At 43.4% G+C, this 27817-nt stretch overlaps 1 protein-coding gene across 1 annotated transcript in view; it reads left to right on the plus strand.

Annotated features, from left to right (window-relative positions):
- The window catches only part of LOC126175051 (nucleolar protein dao-5-like), a 340985-nt gene that overhangs the window by 286451 nt on the left and 26717 nt on the right, over positions 1-27817 (plus strand). The window contains exon 2 of the mRNA XM_049921562.1: positions 24518-27036. Coding sequence (XP_049777519.1) covers positions 24604-27036 — 2433 coding nt within the window. The 5' untranslated portion in view covers positions 24518-24603. The remainder of the gene's footprint in view (positions 1-24517; positions 27037-27817) is intronic.

The following is a 27817-nucleotide window of genomic DNA, read 5'->3' on the forward strand; positions in this document are numbered from 1 at the left end:
TTTACTTTAACATTTTGGTTGTTTTCGCTAATATGTATTTTACTAAGATACTGGCAGAAGTAAAGCTGTGAGTACCGGGCGTGAGTCGTGCTTCGGTAGCTCAGATGGTAGAGCACTTGCCCGCGAAAGGCAAAGGTCCCGAGTTCGAGTCTCGGTCGGCACACAGTTTTAATCTGCCAGGAAGTTTCGTATCAGCGCACACTCCGCTGCAGAGTGAGAATCTCATTCTGGATGTATTTTACTGTTTAAGTTACGCGAGATTCTCGCTCATAACACTAGTGCCCTCTCGTTAGATGTGTTCCGTAGCGCAAGCTTCATCTGATTAACATTAGACACAGGTAAATTGGCTTCATATTTCCTATTTTACGTAGATGTTTTTAAATGGTTCTGATATGTTTTATTTATTAAGACAGAAGGTTTGAATTAGCACAACTTTTAACAATTTTGATGCGCATGTGTATGTATCCATAAATTTTAATGTGCGCGAGTGTGTGGCACATACCACAAGTGCCGTCTCTCGGCGAAACTATCTGCCTTAGGGCTTTCACACCATCGTCGCGATAGTTCATAGGCAAAGTACTGACGCTAAGCTCTGTTCGCATCGACCCCCTGTCCATAATCATGTTGTATAAATGGAGATGATGTTTTAACTATTGCTATTGCTAATGAAAGTGTCTTCCTGTTCAGGGTATTTTACTTCTGATGAAGATATATTTATATATACCGAAACCGTGGTCAAGAATTTTAATAAATCTTTGTCCTGCAACTGTTTTGGCTGTCATCATTTACCGTGAAGAGCCTATATTCATAGGACATATAATACAAAACAATCAAATACAAGCTTCAGCTAAATTGGCGAAATCCAATATGGCATCTCCTTAGAATTCGATGTGGCCACGAAAGTCGAAACTGGGCATGGCACGCCATAGTGAATTCACGGAAAGGTATCACTGCGGTGTGCGTAACGTCTCCCACAAATGGAAAGGTGTATCTATTGATTTGGAAAGTGTGCTAGTCGATACCTAGAAAACTAAGTATACGTTGTTCAATTGAAATATCAGAGATTTCATTAGTGGTAAGGCTAGGCAGATAAAATACCTCCCCAATTCCGTCAGTACCAAACTGTTCTTCCCCAAAAATTTCATCAAGATTACATTTTCCCCAAGTTTTCTCTCAAAATGTTTTCCTCAAAATGTGGCAATCACTGAATCCTGTTCAGAAAATACATTGTTATTTCTCGAGTCTCCTTCACTGTTGGACACTTGTAGTTTTCTCTAGAGTTCCCTGCGCTGAACAGGCGGTGTGGGGGGAACGGCCGCTAGGTGGACGACCAATGCTACGGAATCTGACGCCGGCGCCACTGGCGTTGTCTGCGTCGACCGCCGAGAGACGTGTGCAGCCCCCAGTCGCTTTGTTTCTCTGAGGACGTATCGATCTCGAGCCACCGCTGGCCTTTCAAAAGAGAGTAGAGCGCCAGCAGATTTCTGCCGCCCTGGAGCAGGAAAGCTCACTGCTCGTTGAATAATACAAGCGTCCTCCGAGGACAACGAAATTCTGCAAACCACCCGCTCTTAGAATTTCTAACGTAAGATGAAAACGTGCACACGTGCCCGTCTCAATTCTCCCGTGTGCACAGTTCGAAGCTAAAACAGTAGCACCAGTTTTTTCGGTAAAATAAATTTGTAGCAAAAAATATTTATACTAATGCAAATGAGCAGGAGACATGCGATCTGCTGAAAATTTTTATTTATGTTAGGTATTGAAAACCCATGAAGTCAAGATCGCACATGAACTCTTCTTTATTTGGATTGCGTACAAGTTTCGGCTAACAATCTAGCCACCTTCAAAGCCGGCCGTTGTAGCCGAGCGGTTCTAGGCGCTTAAGCCCGGAACCGAGCAGCTGCTACGGTCGCAGGTTCGAATCCTGTCTCGGGCATGGGTGTCTGTGATGTCCTTAGGTTAGTTACGTTTAAGTAGTTCAAAGTCCAGGGGACTGATGACCTCAGATGTTAAGTCCCATAGTGCTCAGAACAATTTTGAACCACCTTCAGATCATAAAACATTCTTGATTAATGTTGCTGCCATTACAGCTCCACACATAGTTGAAATCTTTCTTAAAATGACAACATTCATACGTGACATAATTAGAAACAGCTTTTCATCGTTTGTGGCCAGTATAATTGAACGATGGTTATAAAACAAAGGCGTTATGCCGTTACAACTTGTTATTAACTGACAATCAGTTTTTACATCAATTCGTAACAGATATCATCATATGTATTTTGCTATGACGTGGTTCAAAAATGGTTCAAATGGCTCTGAGCACTATGGGACCTAACTTCTGAGGTCATCAGTCCCCTAGAACTTAAAACTACTTAAACCTAACTAACCTAAGGACATCACACACATCCATACCCCGAGGCAGGATCGAACCTGCGACCGTAGCGGTCGCGCGGTTCCAGACTGTAGCGCCTAGAACCACTCGGCCATATGACGTGGTAAATGTGAATAGTGTGGCGGCTGATGTCCAGTACAACGTTCAATAAACACGACATTCGGTACATACATAGTATACACATGTGTTGCCTGTAATGTGGCGAAATGATGTAAATACTGATTGTCAGTTATTAAGCTGTAATGGCATAACGCCTTTGTTTTATGACCGTCGTTTAGTTACTCTGGCCGCGAACGATGAAAAGCTCTTTTTATTTATGTTACGTATGAATGTTGTCATTTTAAGAAAGGTTTTAACGGTGTGTGAAGCCGTAATGGTATAAACACTAATGAAGAATGTTTTATATTCTGAAGATAGGTGGCTTGTTAGGCAGAACTACTAATCAAGCCAGATAAAGAATATTTCATGTAATAAAAGCCTGTTTTTGTTGTTATGTGGCCTTATGAAATCCATTTTTTCGTGTGTATAGTCTTACGAGAGTCTTTTGGTGTTTTGTATAGAAGGTTAATTCCTTTTTGCAGTCTTTCTCTTTCCTTGTTAAATTTGTGATATCGTTAGATTAAAGCTACTCTAGTACCTACATCAAGCTAGTTTTCCACTTACGTAGCAAAATGTGGGCGCAATAGTGCATACTTCTCTAACCCCTCTCTCCTCTTAGTGATGAAAGATGCTGCCAGTACTTCACTTTCGCTCATGCTTCTTATGATTTTTTTTTATGAAGTAGTGCCTTTTTTCTTCATTACGCCCCACATTTTTTCATTGTTAACTATATAAAAGGCTATTTTTCAAATTGGCAAGTGCTAAGTTACTCTCTCCATTAAACTGAACATGTTTTCCATTGACTTCTTGCACAAATTAATAAAGTAATAAATATAAGGGGCGATCAAATTTTTTGTTTGGGCGCGTTGCTGCTACGTACAAGCAACGTCGCACGAATTCGATGCCAGTATGTAACCACCGACATGTAGGCAGGGGATTAGTACCGTATTCCTGTCTTTCCGATGTGCGTGTGGTATATGCGGAAGGCATGTTATTACCAAATGCATCCAAAAGGACCAACACGCTGTTATTGGCTGCCGAAGGAGAAACAGCGGTAGATATCCATCGGAGAGTGAAGAATGTGTGTGGGGCAGCACGTCTGTCGAAAACTGCGGTTATGGAATGGTGCGCCAAGTTCTGTGATGGTCGGGATTCGACACAAGATTCCCGTCGATCTGGCAGGCCAACCTTAACTGGGAGACTCTAGTGTGGGACACGAGCATCTTCAACCTGGTGCTTCAGTGGGATGGTACCTCAGTGCTCACGGCGATTTTGCTTGATTGGCATACCGATTCTTGACTGTACGGCCTTCGAACGGTAACTTTTCAATCCTCCCTCAGTAAACATGAATGTCAGATAAGTAATCGCTTTGCGCCGTTTTTTCATTTCGTTTTCGACGCTGCCGTAGCTCTCACTTTCACTCGCCTTTTGGCTTCCTTTCGACTCGACCTTTCCTCTGACTAGCGTTTTCCATAATTCCAAGCGTATTTACGAGTCAGATGAGATGAAATATTTTATTATTTTATAACCTTCACTTTAATACCGATTTTTCGTTATAGTCCTGCGAATATTTTCATTGTTTGACTATGGAGCCTAGTATTGCTCCGCAAGCTCTTCACAATGACTTCAGAATCAACTTATTCGTTAAACTCGTTTCCACGCTACACTAATTTATAACTTTACACTAAGTTATTCGCAACAATCACCCGCATGCGCCTACACTGGCACCATGAAGTCACAGTCCAAACAGGTAGGGATAAGATCTATCCGTTGTGGGCTCAACCATTGTTTACGCAATATTAATCTCGTAGTTATTAACGATTCAAATCTGACGGTATTTCGTTCGACCGGTTAGCGAACAGACGTTTTCACGTCGAATCTACAAAATGAAAAATCGGAAGACTCAAATAGTCCACGAGTTGCATGACCGTGTTTGCAAAATATCATCCGCAAGAAATCAGACCTTAACCGTACGGTGACGCCACGATCACGCGCCGGGTCAGTGTGAATATACCCAGTCACGCGCCAGGTGCTCGGACTTACGCCGAACTGTTCCACTGATTTCACCTATTTAAGTAGTTTATACGAAGAGATCCGTATACTAAATGAAACTTTGGAACTATTACGAAGCACGCTTCTACGTCCATAAACTCGTTTTCGTGGAAAACCTTATTAAACGCAGAAGAAACCCTAACACAAAAAACATGTCAAAAGTATAAGGCGGTTCCATGAAGCAATGACTGGGTGGAAAGAGCCTTCAGTCACAATAATTATTTAAGGCCTGACGCTAGAAACAAACTGAGTGTCGCTATGGTAAATGAAGAGTGGCGCATTCGTTGTCAGTTTAGTTTACAACATAAACCATTTTCACCAAAAATTAAAGGTGTTTTATTGTGTTCACACTCAGCACAGCATATCTTTTCGCCAGGCATAATGTTCGGTAATTTTGTCAATTGAATCTGCCAACTACAATCACGGCACCGGCTTGAGTGAATCGATACAAAAACGCCGGCCGGTGTGACCGAGAGGTTCTAGGCGCTTCAGTCCGGAACCGCGCGACTGCTACAGTCGCAGGTTCGAATCCTGCCTCGGGCATGGATGTGTGTGATATCCTTAGGTTAGTTAGGTTTAAGTAGTTCTAAGTTCTAGGGGACTGATGATCTCAGATGTTAAGTCCCATAGTGCTCAGTGCCATTTGAACTATTTGATACTAAAACGTGTACATCGGCAGCATGCAATTACGCTTAAGTCCAAACCGACCAACGAAATGTGAAATGACATTCACAAAATATAGAATTTTATACAGTTGCGTGACATGTGACTCTTATCCAAAATAGATTGTTTACGTCGATTCGCACAGTATCACACGATAGCACTATACTTATTATTCGTCTTGCTTATCGCCTAGAATCCTGGATATGGTCAGAAGTGTTCTCTAGGCGCAAAAAAAGGTACCTAACAAAACTTTGTCATAACGTGACAAATGCTGGTGATATAATAACCCTGGCCGCTGTGACCTAGCGGCTTTAGGCACTTCAGTCTGGAACCGCGCGACCGCTACGGTCGCAGGTTCGAATCCTGCCTTTAGCATGGATATGTGCGATGTCCTTAGGTCAGTTAGGTTTAAGTAGTTCTGAGTTCTACTGGACTGATGACCTCAGATGTTAAGTCCCATAGTGCCCAGAGCCATTTGAACCATTTTTGATATCATTACTTAGGTCTCTTTTGACAAAACCAAACAATATAACTACTCATCTTTTTTTAATGTTTTCATATTCTGATAAATCAAATGAAAGTCTTCCTAAGTGCTAAATATTTGCAAATGCATAAGCTAACATCCCTACACCTGTCAACAAGGTAATTTGAGACTTGTATTACAAATAATCAGATATAAAAGCTATAAATAAAACTGTATGCAGCCCTGGCCGTGAGAAATGAGAATCATGGTATGTAAATACTCCATATTTAACATGTGACGAGGCGCAATATCTTTCTGCAATTACAAATTCTGCGTTTTCTTCAGTGAAGTTAGTGCTGGACAACGATACTTACGTTCGAACGGGTTCGAGATTTATCCCGATACACCGTTATGTTCTATACAGTATCGAACCCAGGGTTATTGTGCGGTTCGGCCCCCGGTGGTCCCCTCCCCCCCTCCCCCCCCCCCCTCCACTCCTCCCGGAACGTCTCGTATCAGACGAGTGTACCTCCAAATGTTTGCGTGGTAATTATAGTGTACGCGTAGGTGGAGACAGTGTTTGCACAGCAATCGCCGACATAGTGTAGCTGAGGCGGAAAGAGCGGAACCAGCCCGCATTCGCCAAGGCGCATGGAAAACCGCCTTAAAAACCATCCTCAGGATGGCTGACACACAAGACCTCGACACTAATCCGCCGGGCAGATTCGTGCCGGGGACCGCCACGCCTTCTCTCTCGGGAAGCAGTGCGTTAAGACCGCGCGGCTAACCGAGCGGGCGCACCATATATTCCTCCGCGTTTCCTGGAACCTCAATGGATTTCGTCTCACGCGGAGTAGAAACCAAGCTGCCTCGAGTACAGTCTGGTACGATAATAAGGATACGGTTTACTGAACGATAACACGGGACAACAGCTTTACTGGCGCATTGAACTTGGACAGCAGGCTGGTAAACTAACATGCAGTGATGCGAGCTGTGAACACGTAAAAAGAGACGAGCAGAGAAAAACTATACACCTTCGAATGTCATTTACTTTATTAAGAGAATGTAATAATATTCTGCAGAACTCCATTAATACCGCATGCTTCTTAGGCAACCAGACGATAAGCGTAACATGCTCTCGTTCATAGCTAACAAAGTATTGTACGGCAATTACAAACAAGAGCGACGAAAATTCCTAACTTAAACACAGGCTATTTTTCTGAACAAGCTATGTGTGACGCAAAAACGTACTGCAGGGATTTCGCCTATTGCAGCCACTGAAGGCATTACTTAAGTCATTCGTCTGATAGTCTATGAACTCCATATCTGAATCCGAGAAATACATTTCAGTGCTGGAAGTGTCATCTGCAACGTTGATAACGACTCGATCAAAAACAGAATCCACGAAGCCACCCGTGTACCACATTTTCTCTTATTCTTTTGACGTACCGCTCTGTATCCCGCTAGCATTTGGCAGCGACGTGTGACAAAGCTTTCTGCATTAGGTCCAGTACGTCTGGCACTTTAAATGTCGTATTTCCCGCGACAGATCCCTTTACTTGGCTCCAGATCAGTTCTGTTGGGTGTATACTACAACAGTACAGTGGCAGCTATAAAAATGCAACATTTGTACCGTGTGGTCGATGTTGTGAAAGTCGTTTTCCATGTTTCTACGATGCTCACCACCGTGGCTCATGTGACACCACATCTGTGGTATAAAACAAGACATAATCCAAATAATGGTATTTGAATTTTCGTTTTTGTCCTAAAAATTTAATTTGTTGTGTTTTCTTAATTTGCAAAACTTTTATTAACAATCTTTTATAAAATATCTATAACTGAGAATTTACATTTTCAATGAAAACTGGAATTCTGCGTGCAACTTGTAATGAGAAACAAGAAGGCATTCATTTTTCATAAAAATGATGATTAAATAAGTGTTAATTAGCAAAAAGTAGATGAATTTTACATTTAAAAGATGTAAGTTTTCCAAATGTAACGAAAAAAGGAAAGACCAACCCAAGGTCTGAACCATCGAGTGATAGACTACACGAGATTGCCATTCTACAACGCTACCTATTGAACTATCCACCCTACATAGAAAGCGCTTTAACTGTAGAAAATACTGTTCCTCGGAAGACTTCAAAACTGATTTTTTTTCTGTAAACTTGTGAAAAACCTTGAGAACAATCTGTTTCTCGCCACTTTTTGACTCTGTTTCACGAGCGAGTTTTACTACAGAGTAGAAAGCAGCAACAGCCCTTTTCAACCTGTGTATCAACAGCACGACGATCAGAGCACAACAGTACAGAGACTGCGACTGCGCACGACTTTTTAAATAAAAACTACACAGCTAAAATACGATTAAGAGAAACGTTGATGGCTGTTAATACATTAGAATATCTTAAAGTTTAATTTACTCTAACTTATTTAATAAGATATGTAATACAAAAGTACAACCTACTTTCAAGAGCGTAACAATACCAGTGTACTCACATTACGGTGTCTGATCAGTTATCGCGTTTGTATTGGTTTACATCATGTTTATTCTCATGATGCACGAAGTATACAAGGAATGGCGCTCCGATAACAGCCACGTAACTGTACCTAACAGTCAAGATAACAGTAGGAAAAGTTACCTGCTACAACAATTAGAAATACTGTTACACAGTGAAAAATTGTCTGTAAATACGGTAAACAAACAGAGTTTCGCAGACAAAGTTTTTTCAGCAGTTTCAAAATATTGTTTTTCCTATAGAAACCAAAATTTAATGGTTGGAGGCATTATACAATGTAAGGTCACATCTGATATCTGCACAAATAATTTGTTTTACAAATGACATTTAGGTATATAAATAATAATGTAACATTTTTGAATCATCTTAGAAATAACTACACTCCTGAATATGTGAAAACATTTACATTTGGATATTTTTTTACTTGCTTGAAGTTTACTTACAAATGTGATGTGAAACTAAAGGTATATATATATATATATATATATATATATATATACTCCTGGAAATTGAAATAAGAACACCGTGAATTCATTGTCCCAGGAAGGGGAAACTTTATTGACACATTCCTGGGGTCAGATACATCACATGATCACACTGACAGAACCACAGGCACATAGACACAGGCAACAGAGCATGCACAATGTCGGCACTAGTACAGTGTATATCCACCTTTCGCAGCAATGCAGGCTGCTATTCTCCCATGGAGACGATCGTAGAGATGCTGGATGTAGTCCTGTGGAACGGCTTGCCATGCCATTTCCACCTGGCGCCTCAGTTGGACCAGCGTTCGTGCTGGACGTGCAGACCGCGTGAGACGACGCTTCATCCAGTCCCAAACATGCCCAATGGGGGACAGATCCGGAGATCTTGCTGGCCAGGGTAGTTGACTTACACCTTCTAGAGCACGTTGGGTGGCACGGGATACATGCGGACGTGCATTGTCCTGTTGGAACAGCAAGTTCCCTTGCCGGTCTAGGAATGGTAGAACGATGGGTTCGATGACGGTTTGGATGTACCGTGCACTATTCAGTGTCCCCTCGACGATCACCAGTGGTGTACGGCCAGTCTAGGAGATCGCTCCCCACTCCATGATGCCGGGTGTTGGCCCTGTGTGCCTCGGTCGTATGCAGTCCTGATTGTGGCGCTCACCTGCACGGCGACAAACACGCATACGACCATCATTGGCACCAAGGCAGAAGCGACTCTCATCGCTGAAGACGACACGTCTCCATTCGTCCCTCCATTCACGCCTGTCGCGACACCACTGGAGGCGGGCTGCACGATGTTGGGGCGTGAGCGGAAGACGGCCTAACGGTGTGCGGGACCGTAGCCCAGCTTCATGGAGACGGTTGCGAATGGTCCTCGCCGATACCCCAGGAGCAACAGTGTCCCTAATTTGCTGGGAAGTGGCGGTGCGGTCCCCTACGGCACTGCGTAGGATCCTACGGTCTTGGCGTGCATCCGTGCGTCGCTGCGGTCCGGTCCCAGGTCGACGGGCACGTGCACCTTCCGCCGACCACTGGCGACAACATCGATGTACTGTGGAGACCTCACGCCCCACGTGTTGAGCAATTCGGCGGTACGTCCACCCGGCCTCCCGCATGCCCACTATACGCCCTCGCTCAAAGTCCGTCAACTGCACATACGGTTCACGTCCACGTTGTCGCGGCATGCTACCAGTGTTAAAGACTGCGATGGAGCTCCGTATGCCACGGCAAACTGGCTGACACTGACGGCGGCGATGCACAAATGCTGCGCAGCTAGCGCCATTCGACGGCCAACACCGTGGTTCCTGGTGTGTCCGCTGTGCCGTGCGTGTGATCATTGCTTGTACAGCCCTCTCGCAGTGTCCGGAGCAAGTATGGTGGGTCTGACACACCGGTGTCAATGTGTTCTTTTTTCCATTTCCAGGAGTATATATATATATATATATATATATATATATATATATATATATATATGTGTGTGTGTGTGTGTGTGTGTGTGTGTGTGTACGTATATCTGAGTAATCAAAAAATGATTGAAATGGCTCTGAGCACTATGGGACTCAACATCTTAGGTGATAAGTCCCCTAGAACTTAGAACTACTTAAACCTAACTAACCTAAGGACATCAAACACACCCATGCCCGAGGCAGGGTTCGAACCTGCGACCGTAGCAGTCCCGCGGTTCCGGACTGCAGCGCCAGAACCGCTAGACCACCGCGGCCGGCTTCTGAGTAATCATACCGTGCTTAAAAACTATGTAACCACTTCCGGAAACAATAATTAATTTTTCGCTTTTGTCTTAGTTTTGTAAAAATTGTAGTCACAATATGCCTCCTTGTAAAATACCTATGCACTCTGAACAGAAACAACAGTAACCTTCGTAAAAAAAAAAAAAAATGTAAACTGATCGAGCATTTGAAGATGGGCCCCCAGGGCTGGATATGCATCGTGCATTGAAATAAAAATCACAGTCTGTGACTGTCAGCAGTTTTTCCTTTCTTTTTTAAAATTAGAGCTAATACGGAGGCTTACCTACAGTCATTCTTTCCACATTCCATTCGCGAATGGAACAGTAAGAGGGAGAACTGAAAGCGGTATCTTAGGTCTCTCAGCCATACACCGTAAGGCTGCTTGCGGAGGTTAGATGTAGATGGAGACGGCCGTGGTGCCCGAGCGGTTCTAGGCGCTTCAGTCCGGAACCGCGCGACCGCTACGATCGTAGGTTCGAATCCTGCCTCGGGCATGGATGTGTGTGATGTCCTTAGGTTAGTTAGGTTTAAGTAGTTCTAAGTTCTAGGGGACTGATGAGCTCAGATGTTAAGTCCCATAGTGTTCAGAGCCATTTGAACCATTTGATGTAGATGGAGACTGGCGTCACGTTTATAGATGTTGACTAATATTTTGGTCTGTGTGATTCTTTGTTTCTAGGCGAACAGGGCTGGATGTAAATCGCTTGGTGTCGCGTATCAGTCAAGTAGAGCACGTTTCAGTACCTCAGACGGGACATAAACGGACTACTCACCCGCCGTCACTCTTTTGTTGAGATTCAGAATAGGACGCAGTGCTCAGGAAACGAACGGAGACATTAACAAATACAAAAATATAGCTAGTGATGCAAACTTTCTTGCCATTAAGAACGCGAAGCTGCAGCCAAGAAAATACTTAAGGACAAAAAAAATTGTGGAAAAATTTCTGCTCTGAGGTCTGCAAAGAAACTCCTTTAACTTGGCTGGATGTAATACGGAAGACGAAAACTGATGTGACACTGGACATGCCCATACTTCCACAATCCGGCGAACTTAGAATCATTCTTGTGTATGACAGCCCCACCTGAAATAATGGACGAGGTAGACGAGACGGAATATGCAGAGGAGAACAGTATCTTTACACTACTGTTTTCGCTGGAAGAACTCCAGATTGCGTTCTCCCAAGGGAAGGGTACTGCACCTGGCCCGGATTATACTGTCTACCCAATAATAGGACACATCTCACACAAAGGGAAATTACTGCTGCTCAAAATTTACAGTAACGTATCGACACAAAAGATCAAAGTCGACTCGCTGAAAATATGTCCTGTTGTCTCCATCCACAAATCGGGAACAAGATGTGATAAGCCCGAGCCGTATCGGCCGTATCACCTTACTACCGTGTTCATGTAAGTTAATGAAAAGGATTATTAAGCAACTCTTAGAATGGTGGTATGAAAACAAGAAAATATTAGGGGATAAAGAATTTGGTTTTCGAAAAGAAAAAAAGGAGAGCTGAAATCCTTCTATGGTTAGTTACTAATATACTGCTGAATTTTTCTCGGAATAATTATATGATTGTTGCGTTCATTGTCTTGACGAAAGCATATGACCACGTCGTCTTGTCAATCTTAGGGAAAAAACTGGAGCTTCAGATTCCTAACCCACTCCTGTGTAACATTGTCAGCTTTCTCAGCAGCAAGAAAACAATCATTTTCAACATGGAGCTACACTGGGACCCACGATATTAGCAGAACACTCCCACAGGGATCAGTGCTGGCTCCCTTATTATTCAGTCTCTATACTGCAGACCACCATGACCTCTTTGCCAATACATCCCTCTATTACGCTGACGACGAATGCATATGCTCCGAAGGCAGTACCCTTCAGTCCTACCATCTGAAAATGCACACTGCTCACATACGTCTGCATGAATGCCGCACACAGAGTGGCTCGAAATCTCTAATGGCAAATCTACTGTACTGATATATCTACTCGCCACAACATTCAACTTCCCCAAAAAATGCAACTGGGACAACATAATTTTCCGGGTGCAGATTAAACTAAGATGGACTTATCATATCCATCATATCGTTACTAGATATGAAAAAGCATGTGACCACATCAGAGCTACGACTGGAGTATGGTGGGCTTCTGATTAGCACGCTCAAAAAGAGCGGTAGTCTGCAGTGCAAAGCCTAGAACACAGTTACTGGACCGTTCGTGTCAATCACAATCAACGCATTACTTTTTGAAGCAAATGAAGCAACGTTAAAGCTGCGACGACTACTCCTCTGTAAGAAATTCCTCTTGCGTCTTGACGAAAACATCCGGGAATTAACATGCTACTGTGCGGGCGGAAGATAGTAGATAAATAAGCAACTTCAATTTGTCGCGGCTGACTACACAGAGTTGCAGGCATTAAGGTACCAAGTATGGGAAAGTCCTCTTATACCGGATTACAGCACTCGACTCTGCAAATTTACGCCAGAACCAGTTTAACGTTTCAAAACGAGGACCCAGCTAACACATCGGCAATGATTTCGTGACTCACTATCACGATGCGTGCATTGTGTTTACAGATAGGTCCAAGTGTAGTGAAGGCGCTGGTTGTACTTATTGGGAATCCCGAAGCAAACGACAAGGTCTGTACAAGCTGGAGCCCCATTCCATTATTATGACAGCTGAAATGATTGGCATTTTGGAAGCCATGATACTCGCACATATGACCACAGCAGAATCAATAACCATAATCTCTGATAGTGTGTCGGCTCTGCAACTGATTCGAAACCACCATAATGGTTGTGCCAAAGCCATAGTTGCTGCAATTCTTGACGTTTAGTTTCGGGTGCAGGGGAACTGTCGCAACGTAGTGATAGTATGGATAAAAGGCCGCTCTGGAATACTTGGAAATGAGCAAGTGGATATCCTAGAAAACAGGCATCTCTGCGTGGAGCACTTAATATGATAACTCCCTCTCACAGATATAATACCAATGTCCAGAAAGCGTTTGTCCAGCGGACTGGCGGTTGAGGACATCTAAAATCAAAGGCTGGCACTAGACACTAATAGATCCCACAAATCCAGAAGTACCAAGGTATGACAAGGCACATACACCAAGGAGCTTGACGACAGTTATAGCACGGCTGAAATTTAATGGTTGGAAGTTTAACAAACATCTCTATCGGCTCGACCTAAGCACTACCTCTCTATGTGATTGCGCAGAGGAAGACGATCCAAACCATATATTCTTACAATGTCTTCGGAACACGGATCGCAGAAATTTACTGGCAAGTAATCTTCGGGCTCTTGGTCATCAGTTCCCATGCAGCTTCCAACCCTTGTTAGCATCCAACAATAAAGCAACGTATAAGCTACTGTATGAGTTTGTCAACAGTGCCAACATCAAGATATGCTCACTGCGCTGCTAATTTAATGCATGGTACTTGGTAATGTCAGGGCAGGACCAGGAAGTCAATTAGTTACTATATTCCCACTTACTACTCAGTAATGTACGGAACGCCCAGCGTCTAAAACTATGTCACTATTTACCTCCTATACGTATGTGTCTGAATACTGGTGTATCTATAAGTGTGGCTATAATACACAAATCTGGTTCTTGTAGACTGTCCTTTTCTGTCTAGATGGTACTTATAGACCGGCACAAATCTTCAATTCTCTATCCATAGCTTTTGAAACAATTCTTACAGGACATATAAAGAAAATTTTGTTGTTAATTTAGTTATATAGTCATTAATATGGAGCCAACTGGGAATATTCCATATGTGTACCAACGCCGATTTACCATTTCTTACTAAGTTACCTGAAGGATTTTTATAGCTTTCTACCACTGTGTATCCTGTGTTACAGTTTTGTCTTGTTTACTCATTTTAGTAAACTCTGATTGTAAAACTTGCTTTATGTCGAATCAGTTCTTTGTGAAGCCTATGTAACTTCGTACCAGGGTGCGGCTTAAAGTAATGTCTACCATGAAAGGCAATAAACTGAAAAAAAACTCTGATTCCCTTTCCAAATTTCGTCTTGGTTTCTAATATTGGTTGCTCGGTGTTCAGACTGCATAATATCGGGGATAACTTGCACTCGTGTCTCACTCTCTTCTCAACTAGAGCTTCCTTTTAACGTCCTTCGAGTCTCCTAACTGCACTCTCGTTTCTCTACAACTTGAAGACAATCTTTTACTCTCTGTATTTTGTCCTCATCACCTTTAGAATTTTAAAGAAGTATATTCCAGTCAACTTTGCTGTGTTTATGTGAAACACTATAGTTTGTTACAACTGATGCTGCAATAATAATAATAATAATAATAATAATAATAATAACTGCGTGTGGCTCAATGACTTGGAGCAAGTCTTTCAATTGTACTCCACTTCGCCGACTTGCGTGCCCCTAACCTACCCCAGTTAGCCAAGGGTGGAAAGGGGACAGTTTATCGTGGAATCTGAACCATGTGTTGTTTCTCCAGACTCCATCACATGGTACTAGCTTTTTCAGAAAATAATACTTGGTAAGACATAAATTCCACAATTCCGGAACTCAAAAGAAAACTAGTTTTTTCTCTAGGAAGAACGCAATGAGGTAAGTCTCCAGAACAAGGGAAAAAAACAAAAAGCATCCGATACTGTGACAATTAAAGACAAGGAGCAACATATTCGCAAATAAGGAAAGCCTGTTTACCATATATTGGCGAAGAACATGGGGATCGCGATCGTTGTCACAACCGACTATGCAGTGGTCGTAGTGTCCGGGGAGCCACACGATCGTATTAGCCTTCATCCGAGGGAAATCAGCCTAGAAAGCAGCTTCAGCTGATCGGGTAAGTAAAGCTAGTTGTTGGCGAATCCAGGGCCAATTGTGAGGCTACATACGTTCTTTTTTTTTTAAAAAAAACATGTACGAGCCTTTGGGTAGTACTTGTACCCTGAGCAGTTTTATATGATTGAGCAAGCAAGTATATTTTGCTCTAGGTTCGGCCAACATACCCGTTGATCTATTAGCGTGATGCTGGAGAAGTTCTTTGGTAAGTGGCTTCTCAACAATCAAAGAACAGATGGAAGATTCAATGTGAACGTTTCAGTTAGTTCACAGCTGATGTTGTTTCCGACTTGAGAACATCTCGCTTTTGTTAACGAGATAATTTGATGTTCAAAAGCTGGTATATACATAATAAAGAAAGTCGTTGTTCAGTTTACAGACTTTCTGTCAGTACTTTGTAAACATCGCAAGAAGAGTTTTTTTGACATTTTGCAGAGTTCTCGTCGGACCAGCGCCGCGGTCTATCTGCAAGAAGTTTTACTTCGTCGGTATAAACCATCGTAGATGGCGACCCAGCCAGACGGTCCTACCAAGAGTCAAATTACGATGTCGTGAAAGTAGCGGATTCTCAACTTAAATTACAACTAAAAGAAGATAATAACTCGTTTGGCGACAGCCCTGCGGGCGGCGACCGTTATTTATGTATGGGAAATTTGCTGCATGTAAACGATATCAGAAGTTCACATTGAATACGATGAATTTTTTTCTGGTGGCGCGATCGTAGTATGGCGCTACCAGCCGTCAGAATGCGCAGCCGTATAAAGTTGCACACACAATTCAGTGTGATCGCAGTAGAAGAAGACTGTCGACAATGAAGTGTCTTAAAAAGAATTAAAAAGTGTTACTCTAAAACGTGAAAATTTTTTTTTATCAAATACGAGCGATTTGAGTTTGACAACACCGGTCAGTAAGGGGTTGCTGCGTGAAACAACTAGAATGAATAAGATGTCACTTTAATGCGTCGTAAATAACTAATCTGTGTTGAGTGCCCCGACTGCGATAAATGGATGCTGTTCTACTTTATTGGCAACCGCTGAGTCGTCAGTATCTTCACAACAAAAGTGACTGGCACTAAGAAGACCCGGTGTCAACAATTACGTTCACCCACCACCCAAGTCAGCGAATATATCAGCGGCAGTTGGCAGCGTGAGCAGCGGCAGTATAAACACGTCGGAACCTCGAGAAGCTGTGCTCATCTCTATGCAAGCGTGCCACCTTCATCAGCAGTTACTGCAAATCACCAGTAATTAACAGCTATCCTGTGGCTCCGTCATATTGTTTATATTATTTTGTAGCTTGGACTATCGTTTACTGTGTATTCAACATTCATTACAGGTTGGTTGGTTAGATGGATTTTGGGGAGGGGACTAAACAGCGAGGTTATCGGTCCCATTGGAGCCATTCCGGCATTAGCTGGAGTTATTTAGGGAAATCACGGAGAGCCTAAACCAGGTTGACCGGCCGCGGTTTTGAACCGTCGTCCTCCTGAATGCGAGTCCAGTGTGCTAACCACTGCGCCACCTATCAGAAGAGGGTTTACATTGAAATCACCACAGATTTATAACATCTTCTTTTTGTCTGACAGACAGCATAACAGGGAGTCAAACTTTTTTGATGAATAGCTCCCACTCTTCTAATGGGGACCTGTACACTGTTGCTAATATCAATACTACATTACCTAGCTGAAGTACTGCACAAACCTCAAAGGGCTGATCAACACAATGCAGAACACAGAAGTTAGGATGTAAAAGTGGACTTGAGACTAGTAGTACGCATACTAATCCTAGCGAAAGCATAAAAGCTTCAACAGATCCACCTTTTAATGCGACACCTACGGGAATCCAAGTGATTTCGACCAACTTGGAAGAGACAAACAGTAACTCGCATACAAGTAACGCAAGTAACGGCATACTGAATTCTGATTTTTTACATCAAGAGGAAAGAAAAAGCCGCGATGTTGGTTTAAATAAAGGTAAGTCACAGTTTAATACAGATAATGATTTTTCCGCTGTGTTCCGCAGGGGGTTGAACCGTAAGTTTCAGAAGTTTTACCACACCTGGTGATACACACCTGGTGATTTTTGTGGAATCTTTCCAAGGAATACTAGCTGAAACGTGGAATGAGCATAATAAGACAGTATTTGGGCATGCTCAGTTTATATTAATTTAGAACCTACCGGACTTTGAACGTGAGTTTAATTCGAAATATTGGAGCAATGGAGCTCAGAAGAAATTACTTTTAGAGATATTAGGGTCAAAACTGTGTAATAATACTAACTGGAAATGCTACTGACACTTTTTGGAGCACCAGTTACATAAAGCTCAGTATGTAGATGACCCTATTAAAGAAGAACATTTGCTCGGAGCAATTATAAGTTGGCTACCTTGGCGAGTAAGGGATAAACTCCTGGGCAGAGACTGGGGAAAAGTGAATAGTCTTTCAGAGTACCTCGAACATTTAGATAGTATAGAATCTCAATCAGAGTGGGACTCCGACATCCTGTAAGATAGGTGACCTGGTTCCAGTGACAAATCATAAATGTAGTTCTAAGAGTGAGAAGTTAATCAGTAAGTTTTATCTATTGTATCAAGGACCATTTGCAATTACAAGAATGCTACACTCCAAAGCATCAATACTGACCGACCTACCGACAAAAAAGGTGGAAGTATGTATAAAACTCAAGACTTGTGACCTTTCATAACAAATTGTAACTAAATGCTTATAAATAATGTCTGTATTCAAAATTAACCACATTGTTCCACTGCCTAGTGGTTGGGGGGACTGGAAGACACGCCCACTGACAAACACATACATACACATGCACACAAACACACACACACACACACACACACACGCACACACACACGCACACACACACACACACACACTTGCGAACACAAAAGAAGAGGTACAAAATGAATTGAAAATTCTGTTAACTTTAATATAAGCTTAGGTCAACGTTGGTTTTAGAGTCTGAGGACCCAGGTGCCTAAGCGGACAGGGGGGGGAGGGGGAGGGGAGGGCAGGAGGTGGGCAGTCGAAATAAGTAACAGTAAGGAAGGAGGTGATGAGGCTAAACTGTAGAGACGAGTGCTTGACGCAAGATGCTGTCTCTTTAGTAATTTGTGCGCCAGGAAGGTATAGGATAAAGTGATTGAATGTGGTTGTGGTAGTAAACGCGGTGGTACATAATACGTACTACTTGTATAATGATTACTGTATAAGAGAATTACTTTTTTGCTTCATGTGAAGAGTACAAAGTCACTCAGGAAAATTAAAATTTTCTATGCTGTAGTTAATGTAGTGCTGTGGAATGATTGATCTTATTAATACTTACAGTTCCACGAGTTCCTAAGTTATGTTGCATTGTAATAGGTATCCACGGTAAATGAGACGTTTGCCTTTTAACTACTAATCAGCTTTCAAAATTTCACCGCACTTTTAAACGAAACTGTAATAATGACACATAGGTTAATAACCTTGACCATTATTTATTTATTTAGTAACAAGCAATCCTTTTTAAGGGGGTAAGAAGTTACTACATTTTTTGGAGAAATAATTTTTGGGTGTATAATTGGTTCTATAATTTTCTATGGGAAAGAAGTTACGAGTGGACTAGTTGGTCTTGATTGCCTATTCTGATCAGTGAGCAAGAATAATATCCAGTCAAATAATGTTACTGACAGAGGCAGTGGAGGCTTCAGTAAACTCCTGATCAGTTTAATGTAAGTCAGTTCTTAGGATACAATTGATGGTGAAAACAAGACCTTCCCTCCTGTAAAGACAAGAAACTATTCTCTGTTATTGACAACTGAAGTAAAGGGATAGTGAACAAGACTTTCCCATCTGGGAACACAGTTACAAATATTTAGTTATGGTCAGATACCATAACGAAAGGGATTTATTAGACACTAGAAACATAGTGTAAGTTGACAAACTGGATAATGTTATACACTGTATTGAACTGATTAGTGGCAAAGGTCTTTAAAGGATATTAATCAATGTTTCAAGAAAGCTAATTAAGAGGCTAATTTACACATAATAATTTAGAATCACAAGAAAATGAAAGTAACAGTATTTAAGCATTGAACTCTGCTGAACCTCAAATGTAATACAAATTGGTGTCTGATGGATACTCGATAATCACTACATGTAAGTTTAAACATATTGTTCGTAAAAAATTGTTATGATGTAAACGTTATCAATAATGCAATGGTTAGTTGAAAAGAACTATATGTACACAGAACGGACAAATTAGAGATGCTGTGTTACAAATCTTTGTTTCTGTGATTATTTAGTTTAGTGTTTCCCACGCTTACTCAATCATGGGGGTGATATACAGGCATGCGAGGCTACACGATTTTTTTTAACGTATACGAGCCTTTGAATAGCATTTGTACCCTCAGTGGTCTTGTATGATTGAGCAAGTGCGGATATTTTGAACTAGGTTCGGCCAACATATAACTGTCGTTGGTTAGTTGATATATTAGCGTGATGCTGTTTTCGTTTGGTGGGAATATCTACGTTTGAGGGACTCCCCGACCGTCGTGCTGCGACGCTGAGGATCCGTACGAAGTGTTTGCGTCGTATACAGTGCTTCTTCGGAGTCTGCAACGTCGTGCGTCGCGCCATGGAACCCTCCTGGGGAAGTTCTTTGCCTAGGGGCTTCTCAATAATCAGTAATAGATGAAAGGTTCAATGTAAAACGCTTCAGTTACTTCACAATTGATGTTTTTTCCGATCTCAGAACATCTCACATTTGTTAATGGAGTAAGTTGATGTTCAATGATTGATACATGTATAATAAAGAAAGTCTTTGTTCAGTATACGAACTTTCTATCTGTAGCTTGGAAACATCACAAGAAGAGTTTTTTGAACTTTTGCAGGGGTGACGTCCGACCAGCGCCTGAGCCTAACTACAAGAAGTCGCGCTTCTTCGGCATGAACTCTCGCACAGTGTTTTCTTTCGCAAGAGGCGATCCTGAGTGGTAATGTATCAGGTTCATGACATATGTCGCAAAGGCCAGTCGAACGAAGACCAATGCGATTGAGGCATTGGATGGTCGGGATCAGATTATGAATGACTGTCTACCACGAAGAGGCGACTTCCATCGGGAGGATAAGAAGACCAGCGTGAAACCACAATGTTTTTCAGGATATCAATGGCGCGGCAATTTCAGCAGGTATCTGGTGGTAAGGTGTGTCACTGATAAAACTCCCAGGAAACTTTTTATAATATAAAATTTTTGTATGTGCCACAGTTTAGAGTTGATCCGGCCAACGTCTGCTGGAGGAGTCATAGTGGCCGGTCGATGATACGTAAATAAGCTAGATGTAATGGAATGAGTAGCTCGAGGGCATGTTAAGGCGTTACGCCATATAAGCAATATGGAAGCCTTTACTTTGATATCTGAAAATCTCAATCCTCCAAGGGGACGGGACCTCGCTTCCAGTTCGTACCGGAGTCGAAAAATATGACTGTTACATAGGAAACGATCGCATAGTTATATCAGTTTGCGTGCTATCATCACGGAGAGCGGGAATATTTGTGTAACATAATGCACTTTACTAAAAACGTTCGCATCTTAGATCGGTGCTTTGTGAAGAAGACTAATGAAACGGGGTTTGTGTTCACGAATTGCCCCTTGAATGCGATCCGTTGCCTTTCGCCAGTTAAGTGCACCCATGTTCATCAGGCCACAGCAGTCCCCTACGACTTGCGGCCATCAACCACCGTTGCCCATGGAATGACAGCTTGATGAAAAGCACGCAGTGGTAACGGTGCATTTCCGTTCATTAATGCGGTCCCCAGAGAGAGAACAAAAGGACTCCAATCTGACCTTGAGTAACGATATATCGTTAATATGACGTAGCAATACCATAACACATCCGCAAACCCTCGCATCGAGAAGGTTTCTCCCAATATCTTCCACCCAGATAACTGAACAGCATTACGGCGAAACAGAGGTTCTAAAGACAAGAACAAAAAACGACATGGAGAGGGGGCTTCTCTGATTAAGTCCCGTCGGACTGGGGAGGCGCTTGAATACCAGTAAAAAGACTGAAATATATGATATGATTTACACTGGTCGTCTCCAACATCTGCATCAAACTGTGACTGCCCCGTCAAATGCCTTATTAAAATCAATAAAGGGTAAGGCTCCGAGACGATGTTTCGGCAATTGATTACAGAAGATAGGATCGTGCGCCCAGGCACACAGCTTTGTTTAACGGCAATAATTTTCTCTATCATTGTCGACAAACGGCTATTAACAGCCCGTGTGACATTTTTATACTTGAAATTAAGAAATGTGATCGGGCGGAATTCATCAGTCCGGTTATCTTCGGAATTAGAACAAATTTACCAATCTTGAAAGGGGCAGGAATCAAACCTCCTGTATCACCTCATTTGTCAGTGACGTAATGATATCTCCTATAGGAGGCCGAAATGTACATAAAATTAGGAATACCACCGAGACAATATATATGACTTTGAGTAAAGTCACTTACAAACTCATCATGCTGAAGTACCATGCAATCCAGGATAGGAGTAAATGCATCAGGGGAAATCATATCAGTAGCACGGATTGTTGTTCTTTAATTGAAGACGGTTCGCCTTAACACGGCGGACATCTATAATCCGTGAGGGAGCTTATCAGGCACCTTCATACTGTTGTCGTAAGATAGAATAATAAAATTCCTGAGTCTGCCGCAGATCCGTCGCCGTCTCGGAGCCATAACGAATTCACGCTTTCCGGAGCAGTGATTTGTCACGCCCTGACCGCCATTCCACAAGAGAAGGGTAAAGGTTCTGGAAACGCTAGCTACGGGTTCAAACCTCTCATACGATAATCTCGACGGGAGGGTCCATTAAGAGAGCTGTGTTCAACATTCGTGGGAGACGATACAGTTTTACCGGTTGCGGCACATGATTTAAGTTTACAACTGCGGCACACTGATCAGTTAAACAAGTGGGTATGACGTCTGCCGCCAACAGTTGCCCACATAAAGAATCAGAAAGATAAAAACGATAAAGTCTGATGCGCGAACTACCTGTAAAATGCGTATACGTGATGAGAGTGGGACAGTCACAGTCTCAGCCACAGGACGGAAAACACAGATAAAACCACCGCCTGAAAGAAGTTTCTGCCGAGTTTTACGCAGTAAACTAATCCTCTTGTTAGCAACGCGCTCGTCCGATCCACAGGATGCAAAACACAGTTAAAATCTCCACCTCACAGAAGTTTCTACCGAGATTTACGCAGTAAACCATATCCTCTTTTTAAAAACGCGTTCGTTGTAGAATAGCCTGATCCTGATGGGGCATAAAGAAGATTAAAAACAAGGTCACAAAAAGTACAGCCTATCTCTCGCCCGTTATCAGTCGGTCAGTAATATTCCCTCTCTGTAAAATAACGCAGTACCAATAGATTGTTCAGGAGCCGCATTTAATAAGGGAGGAAAGCCTTGGATATAAAAATGATCAAATAACACTTCTTGCAAAAATGTCACGGGTGCTCTTGAATCGTAAATAAATTGTCGCAGCGTCACAAGTCTAATATCGGAACTAATTCTGTCCACATATAAAGTAAGGAGAGTATAGGCCAGCATCCAGTTAGTACCACAACAATTCACATGACTACTTGTATGTGAGTTTTAAGTTCGTGTATGATAGATGAATCTGAACGTAAAGTGTTGCATTCCTCACCTCCACACTCTGTATGTGCTTTTTCTTTCCCCTTTCTTTTTTTGCGACGCCGCACGCTCAGATTGAAAATGCTGTTTATTGTGGCTTTGAGGGGACACGACTTCCATATGCGGAGATTCAGCATCGGGCACAGAGGAAGAAGTCAGCACACCACAATCCTCCATTTGTGGGCAGTGTGGCTGCTGAGAACCGGCGGAAATGAAAGCTAATGGTATGTCTTTTACCGTCACCACGTGTTCCACTGACATACTTGTGCCCATCTGGGTCTAATCAGCAGCGGCCTGTGGCATGCTTTCCCCATTCTGGGGCCCAGAAGAAGGTTGGACATACCTTACAGAATCAGGGATGCCCGGCAAGATCGTCAATATAGTAAGGAGCTCTGGAATAGGTCCATCCTCCTGTAATCCTGAAGAGTCAGTCCCGATCACGGGAGACGTATCGGAGGAGTTGCTGGGGGCTTTCGGATCTTGAACAGCAGCTGACATGTTATCACCCAGTCTGAACTGGGCGAGGGGAGAGGGGAAGAGAATTCGTCTGACTCCTCACTGTTTTCCACCTAGCAATGATTCGGGTTGCCCTCAGGAACTTGGTTAGCACAATGGCCGTCACTTGGGGAACGAGATCCGCTAAAGTTAGCCTTTTACGGTATTCATAAGCGCATCCTGAGACCGTAACAGGACGCGAGCAATTTTTACGGAAGTGTCGACACTCATTACACATAAAATAGGTTCCTATTTGTCCCGTGTAAATTATATGTACTCGGTATCCACACGTTTGCAAATGAGAGTGGATACTGCGTTTTACCACCATGTCCACGGATCCACGTGTAAACGATGTTGAGTGGACCAGCATTCCTGGCCGTATATTCCGTATGTTCCCAACCGGAAGCAGGATTGTCTTGAGGTAACTGTCATCAGTTTTGGGCGGATGGTAAAACACCCAGCATTCGTATATTCCACCTCCACGCTTGTCAGAATCGCCAAGCTGTTAGAACCATCATGATAGTAAAAGGGGCCTGCTGTCTGTGGCGCAAAAGAAGGCTGTCCACCTGAAGTGGATCCAGAAACTTGACATCAGACACATACGATTCAGAATAGAAGTAAGCCGTATGAACATGTTCCGAATTTATCTAGAACGTGTCTACGAGCTAATAATGAATTTCTAGTGGACCTGGCGGACTTGTCAAAACTAAAACTGATGGTACTTGTACGTGGAATTTTCCTGGGTGCCATGGACCACATTACGGCGCAAGGCAACGCCACCTCAAAATTGATTCACAAACATGAGTCGCAGAGGGAGTAACAACGATGCAGCGCACACAAGGACTCTTACGACATTAAAGGAAGTTCTCGCAGTTCTGCAATAGAGACGGAGCCAGCGGAACCTACTGGTCCGAAGCGCGAAGCGGGAATGTGCCCCTAGACCACCAGGCCTGACATAATGTAATGCTGTGTGACGAACCTTGTGCCAAACATACATATCTCCCTGACTGGTTGGAATTAAGCAGCAAAATCATGGCAGTAACGTTATTTTGGTAATTTTATGTTTCAGACTCCGAGCGAAGGCAGCTATGTCTGAATGCGCTCCGACGCATTTGGCTGTTTGAAGAAGATGACGACCGCCGCTCAGTAGCTGCGATGGACGGCGATAAGGAGAGAACAGATGGTGCAGAAGAGGAAGACGACGACAAAAAGCAGAAGAGCGCGGAGGCAGGGGCGCCATCTGCAGGTAGAGCGGCTGTCCGCAAAGAAGACGCTGTAGCGGTCAAGAAAGAATCCTCCGCGAAGGAACAGAAACCGGGCGGTGGTCGCGCGCCACCTCCGGTTCCGCTGCGGGCGAGCGCCCAGAAGCCCAAGGACCTGCCACTGAAAGAGGCAGCGCCGACGCCGTCCGCCGGGCGCGGCGGAGAGCAGGTGGAGAAGACCAAAGCGAGCAGGCCGACACAGAGGGATCCAGCGAAGACGGTGATGAAGCCGGGGAGGAGCGCCGACCAGAGCGACACGCGTGCGGCGTCCAAGTCGCCGTGCAGGAAGAGAGAGACTTCTCCCAGGTTGACCACGAGGAAGGAGCCGTCGCCGAAGAGGGTCACGGCCGAGCCAAAGTCTCCTCTCTCCCAGAGGCGGGCAGAAGCGAGTGCGAGGCACGGGACTTGTCAGGAAGCTGCCACCGGGAGGGATGAAGGACGCGGCGCTAGGTCGCCACGCGACGACAAAGCCAGCACGCCATCTCCTGGTGGCTCGCCCAAGAGACTCCAGCAGACATCTGGTTCGAGGAGAACGAGCGGCGCCGGCCCTGATGCCAGGCGCTCGGAGGAACAGCTGAAAGTGTCGCCTCAGCGGAAAGCCAGGTCTCCAACAGAGATGAAAACTGCGAGCCCTTCTTCCCGGGGCTCTCCTGGCACGAAGAAAAAGATCACGTCGCCGAGACAGGCAGAAACCTCTCCAAAGCGAGTGCCAAAGTCGAAGACCAGTTCATATCGTCAGAAGGACAGAGAATCATCGGAGAGCCTCCAAGAGGAGCATGTCAAGGAAGCCGTGCCTAAAACCAAGTGTAGGCCACCCGAAGATGTCGGCGCTCCTAAGATCTCAGAAGATGCTTCTGATTACAGCAAACAGGAAGCAAAGACGACCGATTCTGGAGGGAGTTCCGAAGCGGGTAAATCAGAGGATCACAGTTCTAAACCAACAGTACGTCAGACAATGTTTACAGCAGAACATCGACATGATCAACCAACGCCACAAACGAACGGAAATGGCAACGTACCACTTGCTACAGAAAATACTGCAAGACCGCAATTCGAGAGAGAGCCACAACATATCAGCGAGACAAACCAGCAACAAAAGGATGATGGAAATATTGCAAAAACGACAGAAACTAAAGAGACTCCGAAGGTGAACAGCGTTCCGGAGCAGAGTCCAAGCTTTCATGAGCAGAGTCACCCAGAATATGGGAAGAAGACACAAAACATGGCCGAAACGTCTCTCTCCGAAATAAAACCATCTTCCGATAAACGCCCAGCATCTAGCTGTGTTAGTGGCGAGATAGGAGGCAACGCTTCTGCTGGAGAAACTGAACTGTCTACAAAAGAAGCACTCACTTTGAGAAATAACGCGATACAGACATATTTCAGTGATACACAGAATCAGTCAGATAAACTACAAAGTGTTACAGGAGCCTCTCATTCAGACGATGCCAAAGAAGATGTAACAGAAGAGGAGTGTAACACCAGCGAACTGTTGACCTTGGAGAGGAAGAAAAAGGATGAGAAGAACAGCACGATTAAAGGATTACCTGAGGCACGAAATGCTAATCAGCCAGAAAATATGCACAAACCGACGGTCACTAGCGGCCTGAGGAGATCCGAGAGCGAAAAATGCCCTTCTGAGAAGAAAAAGAGAGTACACTCCGACAGCAGTGTGCGAAACAAGAGAGACAAATCTGCAGGTAGAATATTTGAAGAAACAGAGGAAAAGAGAAAGACCAAGAACAAATCTGAAAAAACACAGGAGGACAAATTTCATGTCGACTCGCTCCACGAAAAACTCTTGCAAGGAGAAGGAACTATAAGGAAAATAGCAAAAGCAGACACGATGAAGAGTGACACAAATTTGTCCTCTCCCACTCGAAAGACGTTAAGAACAAAGATACCAGATGGGTACCAGGAACTGGTTAATAAAGAGAAAGTAAGAGATGAGAAACTTCAGAGACTGGAGAATCGCGATGTTTTTCCCGACAATGATGCGAAATGCTTCAGTAAGCTTACAAACAAACATCTAAAGAATGTGAACGGAGCGAATATTACGTTAACGTCTTCTCCTCAAAATAAATACTCCGCAACCGATGAACCTCGAATTAATCATTTGAATGGTCAAGAACAGCCACAGAAATTTGATACACATGGGCAAGCTCAGATTTCAAGGGCTAAGGAAGCACAGGTGGAAGATGAATCTTCTGGATGTGGGGGACTTCAAGGGAGAAAATGTCCAGTTTATTTTGGTGTCAAAAGCTATCTGCATCAGTTCTATGACTCAGATCCGTCAGGACTACAATCATACGAAGCTTACTTAGAGGTACATAACTATTTTCCAGTTCATGTAATTTCTTCTGGTCTAATCCACTAATTAGCAACCCAGTACAGTTTTGTAGCATGTTTTCTGCTTCTAGAGGTTACTGCAAGCAGCACACAAATAACATAAACAATACTGTTTGTTTACTCTCGCCATTACGTATGTCATAGTGAAACAGTAGAAACCTTTACTGTAAAAAAAATAAAAAAAACACTTCTGGGAAACAGAATCACATAGGTACTTAAACTGCATGGTAGTTGCTGTCTGACAGACGGCATGGCAGCGTAGATTTTCTGAAACGTATCAGATCCCAACTTTCACAGCATCACCGCACAGTGTGACCGCTTGTTGGCGTTAGTAAGTCAGGCAGTGAGTAGCCGACCGCGGCAGTCGCAGCAACAGATAAGTAAACCGCTTTTGTGACATTCACGAGTTCCTAACCAGGAGCGAATTTTATTATATCATCTGTGTGCTTTAATAGTTCAGTTACTTGAGTTTCTGCGTGTAAATTTAAAATCTAATAGCCACAGTTCTCGCGTTTCGTTTGCATCAGAAAGTAAACCGATTTTGTGATATATTACAAGTTCCTTATCAGGGGCAAATTATTTAGTTTCACCTTAGTGCTTCGGTAGGTTCTTGAATATCTGCGTATTACTAGACACAGTTCGTGCGTTTTCGTCAGGGTCTACATTAGAGATGCGCAGCACGTGCCGATAGTCCGTTTATCTGCATAGTTTAGTTTTCCACAGTCTTTGGTATGGACAGGGACTACGAGTGTTGTGTG

Source organism: Schistocerca cancellata, chromosome 3, assembly GCF_023864275.1.
Source record: "Schistocerca cancellata isolate TAMUIC-IGC-003103 chromosome 3, iqSchCanc2.1, whole genome shotgun sequence".
NCBI lineage: Eukaryota > Metazoa > Arthropoda > Insecta > Orthoptera > Acrididae > Schistocerca > Schistocerca cancellata.